The 12,587-nt window shown below is 34.4% G+C and overlaps 1 protein-coding gene across 1 annotated transcript in view; it reads right to left on the bottom strand.

Moving 5' to 3' along the window:
• The window catches only part of LOC309844991 (diacylglycerol kinase beta), a gene marked incomplete at its 3' end in the record, with an annotated part of 308,686 nt that overhangs the window by 27,157 nt on the left and 268,942 nt on the right, over positions 1–12,587 (bottom strand). The window contains exon 17 of the mRNA XM_082692421.1: positions 11,862–11,936. Coding sequence (XP_082548547.1) covers positions 11,862–11,936 — 75 coding nt within the window. The remainder of the gene's footprint in view (positions 1–11,861; positions 11,937–12,587) is intronic.

The following is a 12,587-nucleotide window of genomic DNA, read 5'->3' as shown; positions in this document are numbered from 1 at the left end:
AGGACTCCATTAATTAAATGATCTGAGATTTGAGCCTTAGTTGCTGATTTTTCCAGAAGGTTTCTTAGTGACTACAGAATCTGTAGTACAACTGAACAATTTGTGTGTGTTTGTATATATGATCATGCTCACATATGCACACACATAGAATTTGACAATTAAGGCTTCTATTTTAATTAATAATATAGTAAAATTTCTTTGGATGCAGTTACCACAACCAATTCAGACCATATGCTTTTATCTATTGTTTCTGAGTTTAGTCAAAACAATATTTTTGCCATGCCTATGTGTTCCAACCAAATCTATATTCAAATTATCACCATAGGAAGAAGTAATAAAATCATTACTGTTTTACTTTTTTAATGAATTTTCTGTTTAAAGCCTTCTGATTGCTCTGATATAAAAATGGTATTGCTGAACCATTTTAAAGTTCTTTCTCCAATGAAGCCAAAATATCAACAGTTAATCACTTCACTTATAACACACATAAAAAACTTGGAATTGAACATGAACATTAACTTAGGACAATCACTTGATCTAAATGAAAGGTCATTCTTCAAAGAGTGATAGGCAAAGAGATTTTCTGCAGTTTAAATGGCTGTTTTGAGCAGATAATTAGCTATTCATTTAGAAGCAGATACTGATACTTCTATAGCATATTTGTGCTTATAGTTTCAATATGCACAATGATACCACCAGAGTTCCTGTAGTTGATGGTACATGTTGATAAGTACTTCATAAAATTCATGTATTCATGGGGCACCTGGGTGGCTCAGTGGTTTAAGCCTCTGCCTTCGACTCAGGTCATGATCTCCGGGTCCTGGGATCAAGCCCCGCATTGGGCTTTCTGCTCAGCGGGGAGCCTGCTTCCCCCTCTCTCTGTGCCTGCCTCTCTGCCTACTTGTGATCTCTCTCTGTCTATCAAATAAATAAATAAATATCTTTTAAAAAAATCATGTATTCATTATCAATTATCTCTGAGAAAAGAGAAACTCAGAACTGAATTTTCCATTCAGTATGTATTTTCATTTTTGCTGAAAAGTTTTATTGCAAAATAAAAGTGTACAAAACAAATATTTATAAATTTCAATTACATGTTTTTTTTTTTTAAAACACTGAATAAGATTATTCAAAGCATTCATTAAAAATAATTGGCAGGACAGCTCATTCTCTCTTCCTCACATTTAATATAAATCTAACCTATGATTTCCCCCAATCTCTACAGATATTCCTAATTGGTATATTTGTTCTCCTTTGCATTTCACAAGGAGATGAGATTCCATGGGCTGGTATACAAGTTAGCTAAAAGGATTTTTAGTGCATATTTATTTTTTTCTTTGAACTCACTATATACTATACTTCAGAAGAAATTGTTAGTTGTTTTGCATGTGGGAATGGTTGGGAAAAGATAGTCATTTTTCTGGTTATGTTTCATATTTAATGATTATATGTAAAAATGAGAACACCATTCATTGGACAGATGTGCCTTATGTCCGACTAGAGGAAAACATAGCAGAAACTGGATATACAAACTGGAGAGACCACAAACCCATAATCATCAGAGCTTATGATAATGCACCCACTAATAACAGTACTTAAGATATAAAATTCCTGGCTAAATACTAAATTGGGATAGATGCTGGTAAGCCAGGAACAGACCAGAAGACTCCTGGATAAACCTAATTATCATACTCACAGTGACCCCAAGACCCTATGTGATATGGCCCCTCAGTATCATTCTCATAAACTACTCCTATCCATTCAGCTTCAGTCCCTCTGGCCATCTTGATAATATCCCCCAATTATGTCAAATACTGTCCTGTCATGATGCTTTTATTTCTGTGTCTCTCTCTGCCTCAAATGCTTTTCTATGCTATAGCCAAATGGCTTGTTCCTTCATGTCTTTCTAGTTCATACTCAGTGACTTCTTTCCTGCTCAACCTATAAATAAGAACAAACAGAACACATACTACCAATGTATATTCTATTTACCTTCTCCACTGATACAATGTGTATTTTACTAGTTTAAACTGTCTCCATTGAAACATAAGGCCATGTGAGCAGAAAATGTTGTTTGTTTTGTTACAAGTGGAGTGGCAGTTCTAAGACTTGTTCCTGACATCTGTTAGCCATTTCATAAATAAACTCTGGATCAATTGATGTTACTATTAATATTGTTATTATTAAGCTATCATTTTACTTTTTACTTAGCTGCTGCATCATTAGTCTATTTGAGCATGGATTACACTGTCCACTTTTATTCTTTTTAATTAAATTATAGGAGTAAGCTACATGATCCTCATTCCTATAGGATTCTGAGATAACCATCTACTACGAGTTTCCCTGTATTCATTCATTAATAGGGACATGTCCTTTACCAGCCTGGTAAAGGGAAGGTCGTGCCAGGGAAACACACTGGGGAGGCTTAGCCAACTGTGAATATTCAAATAAAATAGTTTGTTATTTATTAGAAGCTTCACTTCTGTAGAATAAAATAAGAAACAGGTTAGATCATATAGACAAATTGGTTATTTCTAGAAGCAATTCAGGTGAAGTTGTTCTTTTTAGAGTGTTCAGGGAATTTAGATAAGTGAACATCTCTAAATAAGAACATAGGTGTCTAGTCTAACTGTTATTCAGCCAGCTACTATTGTTTCTTTATGAGATGAGTAATAACATTTCAGATTTTTGAGCATCTTTAAAGTCATAATGCATTTGCTAATACATGTGGGAAGTGACTACAGAGTTGTAATACCTGAAATGGGGAAGTTCTTCTACAAGGCAGATGATTATATAATTTTGTTAATTGTAGTGATGTGTTAATGTTTTGTTACTTTTGCTAACCTATAGATTTTTACTATAAAAATATAAATCAATTGTCAAACTCAATTGCTCTAGTGATAAAGACAGAATTATGCTCACCCGTTTAGAGACACCTGGAAGACTCAGTCAATTAATCATCTGAATCTTGATTTCAGATCAGGTCATGATCTCTGGGTCATAAGAATGAGCCCTGCATCAGGGCTTGGAGGGGAGTCTGCTTGAGATTTTCTCTCTCCGTCTCCCTCTGCCACCACCCCCTCCCAAATAAATAAATAAATCTTTAAACACACAAACAAAAAAAGAAGTGGCTCACAAAATCATCATAAAATAGGGTTAATCTTAAGGACTAAAAGGGTGAGCGGAGTGCTTTATTTTTACCTTGCCAACATTTTTTTTACAACTAGCAACATTTTTTTCTGAAACTTCCAATAGAGCTAGACTGAATTTTGATAACTTTTTCTCAGCCTTCTGAGGATTTTGTTTAACTCTCTGACATAACAAGATTCCAAAGCAAGAGACATATGTAGTAGGTCATAAGTTCTGATTCAAGATGGATTTTATTTACATAAAATATGGTAGAAACTTTGTTATATAAAATTATATCTTAAAGTAAGAAAGTAATAAAATCTGTGGAATCTTTTATATCTTTTCTAAGTTACACATTTATTTTAATAGAATATATTAAAGATTTCACTATGTGTAAGTATCTGATACTCAGAATATGTGAATTTGTAGACTGTTAAATTTTATTTTTACTATTATGTATGTTTTGCATTTAGTTCAGTTAGATGAAACCAACGATTTCTATAAAGCACCTTTCATGAAAGATTCATTATACCTCATTATGGTAACAATCTGGAAAATAATTTGCATGATTTGAAAGGATTTATCTTACATTTTATTTCAGTTCAATAAATACTTGATATTTTTTCTGAAATATTTTAGGGATGGTATGCAAATAAAACAAACCATCTGTACTTTCACAAAGCTTTGAGTTGGAAAAGAAAAAGCTATGTCACAAGTACATAAAAACTTGATATTGACGTTTCATAGGCCACATTAGCATATGCAGTTGTTGGAGAAGCTAGAGATGTGCATATTTAATGTGGTAAAGGGAAAAAAATCTCATCATTCACTGACCAGAAAGCAATACATATTTTATATTTCATCTTTTCCAACTAGTTTATACCTCCAAATAATTTATTCAATTAGATCACAATATGCATTATCAGGAAGAAACCAGTTTTATGACATAGATACTAGTGTTAGAGATCACTAAATAGAATGGGATCAGAGAGATTTTTATATAAGGAGATATAATGGGAATAAACAAACAAATAGCCATTTTTGTCTTGAAAACAATTAAAGACAAAAAGAGAAATGTCCCAAGAGTTTGATATACACTCAATAATTCACACAAAGGATTAGTTTCAATACACCAAGAAAAGTCTCTACTCTGTAAACAAACTGTCAGAAAAGAAAAAAATAATAAAGACAGAATAAGAGAAGAGATACAAATGATGGTGTGGTAAAAAGGAAAAATGGGAAAAAGGGAAATTAAAATAACAAGTAAGGGGCACCTGGGTGGCTCAATTGGGTAAGCCACTGCCTTTGGCTCAAGTCATGATCCTGTCCTGGAGTCCCAGGACTGAGCTCCGCTTCAGGCTCACTGCTCAGGAGGTAGTCTGCTTCTCCCTCTGACCCTCTCCCCTCTCATGCTTTCTCTCTTCCTCTCTTGCTCTCTCTCATTCTCTCTCTCTCTTTCTCAAATAAATAATCTTTTAAAAGATAAATTAGATAATGAATAACTACAGGCTCATGGTGGCAGATAAAAATATACCTATATATCTATATAGATATAGATATATCTATATTTATGTATAAATCTATATTTATATATAGATTTATATATAGATTTATAAATCTAGATGTATATTTATATCTATATATCTATATAGATATCTTTTAGCAGTGGGAAAGTAATACACCAGAAACAAAGATGAAACTAGAAATCAACTCAGACACTTAATTGGCTGAGCCATGCAGGCATCCTGGACAGCTACATTTCAATGGAAGGGGGAAAATGTGCTCCACTACTACTTAATCCATATCTTTCAATGCACTTCTAAGATAAAATGCAATCTTTAAAGACCGAAGGTCAGAGGGGCACCTGGGTGGCTCAGTTGGTTAAGTGTCTGCCTTCAGCTCAGGGTCATGATCTCAGGGTCTTGGGATTGAGCCCCGCATCAGGCTCCCTGCTCAGCAGGGAGTATGCTTCTCTCTCTCCCTCTGTCATTCCTCCTGTTTGTACTCTTGCTCTCTCTGTCAAATAAATAAATAAAATCCTTTAAAAAAAAAAAGAGAGAGATTAAAGGTCAGAAATTTAAAACAAAATGTAAAAGTAATAAAAGAAGATGTACAGGAACATTTCATAATCTTTGCTTGAGGAAAGGGTTTTCTAAAACATATAAAAGAGAGTAATCATTCTTCACAGAATTAGTAGATGAAAATTTTGAATATTTATATGGACAAAAATATATAAATTGAAAGAAGACAGAGCAAAGTAGAAGAAAACATTTGCAGTGTTTATAAAATTATGACAGTAATACATAATGAGATCTCAAAATGAACACAAAAAAAGATAAATATATCAAAAGGAATATGGGCAAATAAAAGAGCATACGCTTTACTAAAAAAATACAAAAGTTTAGTATACACACGCAAAAAGAAAAAAAAGCTTGTTTGGAGCATCTGGGTTTTTTTTAGCCTTATTTGATTAGGCAAAACAGTGCTGAGAATGGTTTTGGTAGATCTATCAAACAAGTAAACCAACTGTATTGACCCAAAGAATAGGGTAGGCATATGGGCAAACTAGGTCAATGAGACCATTTTTCTCTGAAATTTGAATCTGAATTTTGATCTAAGACGTATTTATGGGCTACTGATTCATCCATATGTGACAACCTATAAAAACGGTACCGCAAAATACTGATGACTGTCTAAGAATTTACAATGATTATTAAACATGTAATTGGGAAGTCACCCCAATTGCACCATATCATATGGCGTATAACACCTATTATATAGCAATCAATCTACTTATTTAGTGGTTCTCTATGCTGGCTGCATAGAATCAACTGGGGAGCTTTTAAGACATTGAAATGCTTGGGACCACCCCTCAGATACTCAAAATCTCCCTATACTCGGCACCACTCCTTCAACCTATACCTTTTTCTTTATAATTTTTTTTCTCATAGGGACTTTTTTATTCTCACTCTTTAAGGATAAAAGAAAAAAATGGTTTACCAATACCTCTCCATGATATGCCAGAAGAAGCAGGAAGTGGACAGCTTGGTGGTACAACCATACTAGGAGTAATATGAGGAGGACAGGAAAAACGGCCAGTTGACCAGGGAGCCATATTGTACACAATAAAACCTGTCTACCTTTTCTGGGCAGAATGATGTCCAAAGTTTATGAAACACATCAATGCAACAGTAATGGTTAATAACATGCCTTAGACTATGAAGAACTTGGAAAGGACAAGAATAGAGAATTAGTGATGAAAGGAAAGCTCATATAAGTGAACTTCTCAGAATTAATCCATAGTTGGGACTTCAAATGACCCAAAGGAATCCCAGTCAGCATTTTTCTTAGTTACTCCTAGTGAGTGTGCAAAAAAAGGCTTATGTTCATATTAGTAGGAGGGGAGGCTATCGAAAGAGATAAACAATACTAATTAATCTTCAACAAGAAAGGTAGATACTGACTCTGGAGTGCTCAGTCATCAAAGAAACCAATGAGTGAACTCCAATATGTTGATTTACTCTAAGGGCCTCAGCCAACTGTTTAGAAGTAGCCTAAATTCACCTGACCCCTTTCATAATGGAACTGTAGCCTTTGCCTCATTGCACGAGGAATTTGTTCTAGCAATTGAATTTACTTTTCCTTCCCATTATGTCTTTGTCAATGGTAACTGCAATTGATTTATTGAATGACTTATATACTATCATAGTGTCTCACATGTTGCGGTATCCTTTCAAAAAATTCCTTTCAATGAGAAGGAAGAAAGGCAGTGAACTGATGCTCCCAAGACTTAAAAGTCTTCTCTTGTATTTCATCAGGCAGAAGCAGTTGGTCAGTAGAATGCTGAAATAGCCTACTAAAAGCTCAGTCCCTGAATCAGTGGGAACACTTAAAGAGTGTACTAAAAACTTGTGCTGCACAGGCTCTAAACTATATGATGCTGCTTACTCATGTGAGAAAATAAGTAGTCCCGGGGCCAAAAGGTACATTTTGAGTGATGAAACTTACAATTAGACTTAATACACATTGTGATGGCTAATTTTACATGTCAACTTGGTTGGGTCATGGGATGACCAGATAATTGATCAAACATTTTTCTGGGTTTTTCTGTGAGGGTACTTTTTATAATACTTAAATTGGTAGACTGTGTAAAGGAGATTGTCCTCTATAATGTGGGTAGGCCCCATCCAATCAGCTGAAAGTAAAAAAAAAAAAAAAAATAACAGACTGACCCTACTCCAGAAAGAGAGAACTCTTTAGCTTGATGCCTGCAAACTACGACAGTGGCTCCTTCTAGTTTTAAAATACACTGCCAGCCTTCATATTCAAACTGAAACATCAACTCTGTAGACTTTGTACTTGTCAGTCTCCAAGAGCATATAAGCCAATTCCTTATAATAAATCCTTCTCTATATACCTTATTGGATCTCTTTCTCTGACAAACACTGATGAGTACATCCACTTTCAGAATTCTGCTTCCCATCCCCTCAGTTTTTAACTATCATGGTTTAGATGCTTTAACACCAAAGTGGAGAATGCTGACATATGAAACAATAAAGTTTTCACTGAATTAGGAGATAAAACTGACATATAGACATTTTTGAGGGGTTTTATAGGAGTAGAAAAATAAGAAAAAAAAAAAAAAGATGATTTACCTAATATAGAGGATTCTGATTCCCAAGGAGAAATAGATTTGTTGCTATCCAATGGGCATAGAGAGTACTAATAGGATCTCTCCTTCTAGCGTTGGTTTATTATGAAAGATCAGGCTATATATAATTACAAATAACCCCAAATCATAGAGGCACAGCCTTAGAGAGGTTTATTTATCCTTCATTCTATGGGGATCCCAGGTAAAGCAGTATGTGTTGCTGGCAGGGGGGGGGGGGTCCTTTCTATCTCTCTTCACTCTGTGATCCAAGCTAACAAAAGAGCCAATATCTAGAATATTGCTGGTTACTGTGGCAAATGAAAAGAAAGCATGGAAAATCTACTTTATCCCCGAGGTTTATTATGAGAAACTTACGGATACTCCACATTGCTATGTTTAAAGAAAGTAAATATAATCAAACACCTGGAGAAGAACTGGAAATATTTGATAGATAACTTTAATACTGCCATATACCACCATGCCTTTCAGCAACAGTAAATGAGAGACTAATTCAGCACTATGCAAACAATACTACCAAAGTCTCAAAACTATCAGGTAAAAATGGGTCACCGCACTGGGTAAAAATGTTTAAGCAGGAGAAACATTCTAAGTTTTACCTACAGCTTTCAACCAGTTGCAAACCCAGTGCCACAGACTTTACATGTGTTTCATTCTTTATATTATTAAAGTCATCATTCAATTAAATTCACATTTGTAGTTAAATTTTTAAATTTCTCACTACATTTCTGTATGTTAATCCCAAATGTGTGGAGAGTGAGGAGAAAGTAGTCATCTCCAGTTGTTTCCTGCTAACGAGGACTTGGAGTTGTATATTGTGACTGTATAAAATTTTGGGGTGTCTACATTTTAGAAGAATGTGTGCTCTCAGTTGTGCATTTGGTAGTAGCAGTACTGACTAGTATAATTTTTTTCAATTATTGTGTTCAGAAAAGAAGAAGGGATATTGGACAGCCCTATTGCTGCACTGTGCTGAATACCTACGGTTTATTCCCTCTAAGAATTCCTCTTTCATCCTCAGGTTATATATCCTTGTCTAGCTGTAGGGGAATAAACCATGTAGATAAAGCCTTGACAGGACTGTCAGTCAAGATCCCCCATCCTAAACAAGCCAAGGCTGTGGCATGGGAAATGAGAGAAACCAATAAATATACTTTTCACTGGGATCTGAATGTTGAGCAGAGAAATAAGAATACTAAAAGCAACTGGAATCAATTTCTCTTGGAAAGAACTACCATGGGATTTTGTCCTTTTGGTCCCGCTACTCCATTTCCTCAAATTGTCCTGATCCCTATCTTTGCTGAAACAGAGTTCTTTATTTTTTCTATTAATTCTAGGAGTGACCTCATAATTGAACTTTATTTTAGGTAATAAGCCAGGGTACATTTCTGTTGTTTATAGAAAAGTTTGTCTAATTAATGCCATATTAAACTTTATAATTGATCAAACACATGAAAATGAAAATGACAAGTATATTTTCACCTATCACATTGTTCTAAAACAGAAATTACTGAAGATAGCCAATTTAAAGAATCTTGTGGGAAATTAGCTTTATATACATAGCTGCTGGGATTATAATTCAATACAAATTTTTTGATTTTTGATTTGATTTTGGCAGAACCTTACACAATTAAAATGGAAAATATTCTCAATCAAGCAATTCTACCTATATCAACCATTCTATGCAAACATTTGGACAAACTTTCGAAAGACATAAATACATTGATAAATGCTAACTTTGCAAATTTGCTAATAATTGAAAAGTACAGACAACCTCAATGTTTATCAATAATGGAACAGCTAACAAAACCATGGAATACTGTGCAGCTCTTAAAGATAATGAAACTTATCAATATCTGCTGAACTCAAACAAATTCCATCATATGCTTTTGAGTTAAAAAAAAAAAAAAAGCAAGTTGCAGAACAATAAATGATCTATACTCCAAGTTAAATAGGGGCTCCTGGGTGGTTCAGTGGGTTAAAGCCTCTGCCTTTGGCTCAGGTCATGATCCCAGGATCCTGGGATTGAGCCCCACATTGGTCTCTCTGCTCAGTGGGGAGCCTGCTTCCCTTTCTCTCTCTGCCTGCCTCTCTGCCCACTTATAATCTCTGTCTGTCAAATAAATAAACAAAATCTTTTTTTTTAAATCTACTTATTCAAACAACATACATATGCGTGTGTGTATATGAACACTCTGTATGCATGAATACATTGTATGTAAATACGTCACATACACACATTAGGTTGTATGCTCTTGTAAGAAGTCCTGGGAGGATACACACAATTTGCAGTGCTATCACATGAGGAGTGCTCATGCTTGAAGGGAATCCTCTAACTTACTTTCTAAATGAGACTCATTGTAATGTGGATTTTCACAAGTACATATATTACTTTTTTTTTCAGTGTATTAAAATCGAGTACTGGATAATAAGATGCCTAAAATTGAAAGAGTGAAAAGAAGCATGTAGTACACTTTTAAAGTGGAGTGGGGGAAAAAATGAAAATGAAAACAAGGCTAAAATCAATATTATTACAGAATGTTTATATAAAGCTACAAACATGCAATTATTAATTATTAACTAATATTACTATAAATAATATTGAGAATAAGGAATATTAGTTGGGGACCTTTGTACTAAGCATATTTTTACATGCTTCATAGGTATCATCCCATTTAACTTCACAACTATCCGATGAGACAGGTATTACTTTTCTCATTTTACAGAAATGAGTCAAAGACACATGGGCTTATAATAAGCACGTCAGTAGGCATTGCATTTAATTATGGAATACAGGCAAATCCTCAATTTATGGGTCTGCAGAGAACTCCAGAGGTCCTGGAATGGCTAAATTTGAACACACCATTGCTTGAGCCTTTAGAATAAGAGCTACTACTCTGAAATTTGGAGAATATTGAAGAACAAGAAAAAGAGCCATTCTGACTAAGCTTCTGTGTCAACACTAAGACTTTACTTCTGCATGGCTTTCTCTAGATCAGGTCTTCTTGCCTGTGCCTCAAGGAGCCAATAATCTGATCATGACCCTTTGGATTCTGAGTCTGGAACTTGACAAAGACACTGTTCTGAACTAAATGCTTAGGATGATCCTGCCTTCTACAGCAAGGAGGCTCTCCAGATCACCGTCAGCAGGTGCTGGCCAGCAGGTGGCAGGGAGCAGAGGAAAGAGAAGAAAGTGGTGCAGGAGTCTGTACTAATTCACTGTATTTTACTTACATGTATTTAACATTAGACACTACGGTATACACTTTATTCTGAGCATTAAGAGAGTCCAATTTCAATATTTGATTTCTAGTTTCTGAGAATAACCCAGAAAACTTATTTTAATCACATTGATGTTTTATTCTGTTGTTTGCTCATTAATAAAGAAGATCAGATAAGCATTACAGAGCTTCCTTCCACTACATCTGGTCTAATGCTTACTCAAGTTGATAGTGAGAAAACAGGTCAGTGGAAGACACTGTTAGTTAACAAGGCCAAAGTAATGATGACTGAATTCAGCATATACTTGTGTTGTAAAAGGTACACAGTGTGCTGCCAGAAAAAATAAACTTCTGTTGCCATGTCTTACCTATTAATAAAGTGTCTTGTAAGAAAGTGGTGGTCACTAGATTTCGTAAGCAGTAAATGAAAACATCATGTCATGATTTCTATTCTTTGTTAACTAGCTTTTTCCTCTATACTAGATCCTCTTTCTATATTTAAAAAGGAGAAGAAGAGACAGTGATTCTTCAAACAGATGGTTTGGATGTTTAGGTACCCAGCCAGTGTGTTTGTGTCATTAGTAGTAGTAGTAATAGTAGTAGTAGTAGAGCAGTACTTCACAAAACTTAGAAGGGGCAAAAAAATCTGCTTGAAACAGACTATTTCAGATGCTAAAAATAGCATCTGTACTGGTTACTCTTATATAGTAGATATTCAATGTTTTTATGTGTACTAATCTGGCTGCTGTATTCAAATAGCATTATTTCTAGGTACACAGGCTGCTTCTTTTGTTAATTACTATTAAATGAGTCAATGGCAATGATATTATCCTTGGACTTACCCTGGCATTGGTCCATTTCCAGAAAGGCTGTAAACCTGACGAGGATTTAGTAGATATTGGAATTTTCTATAAATTCTATAAAGATGAAAATATGGGGGGGAAAAAAAGGACTTTAGTCTCCAATTTTTAAGTAAATAGCACCTCTTAATGTTATAATTATATACATGGTTGTAACTAAATATATTTGATAAATTTTACATTAATAATATGAGAAGTATAACAGCTCAATAAGAAAAAGAGATTTAGTAGTCAATTAAGGGCAATAAAGCTTATAAATTAGAAATAGTGATACTTGCATTCTAAATACGGATATGTATTTAGAATATTATTTATCCTGTTTTTGAATTTTGTTTAGCTAATTAGATTTCAAATACATTTTTTAAGAGTATTGGAATAAAATTACTTACCTACCTTCCTCTAATTGATCCTTGTGAAGTTTACAGGTTTGGGGTCAATCTAATCAAACTGAAATCTATCCCACATATAAAATAGGACTGTGCATGTTGTATGTATGCGTGTAACCAAAGAATGTGACCCCATCTGCTTAATTATTACACATAAACCACCATCTGATCAGTCAGCTCACACAACTGCTAAACTGTTTCGATGGACACATATTAAATAATTCATTTTTTTCCAGAAGAAATCAAGCATTGCACAACAAATGCAACACAATTGTTTCTAAATAAATACACATTCCATATTGGTATTCTTAGATAAAATATT

Source organism: Mustela nivalis (genome assembly GCF_964662115.1).
Source record: "Mustela nivalis genome assembly, chromosome: 12".
In the NCBI taxonomy this organism is placed as follows: Eukaryota; Metazoa; Chordata; class Mammalia; order Carnivora; family Mustelidae; genus Mustela; species Mustela nivalis.
The sequence above is the reverse complement of the archived record's forward strand: the minus strand, read 5'-3'. Positions and strand labels throughout refer to the sequence as shown.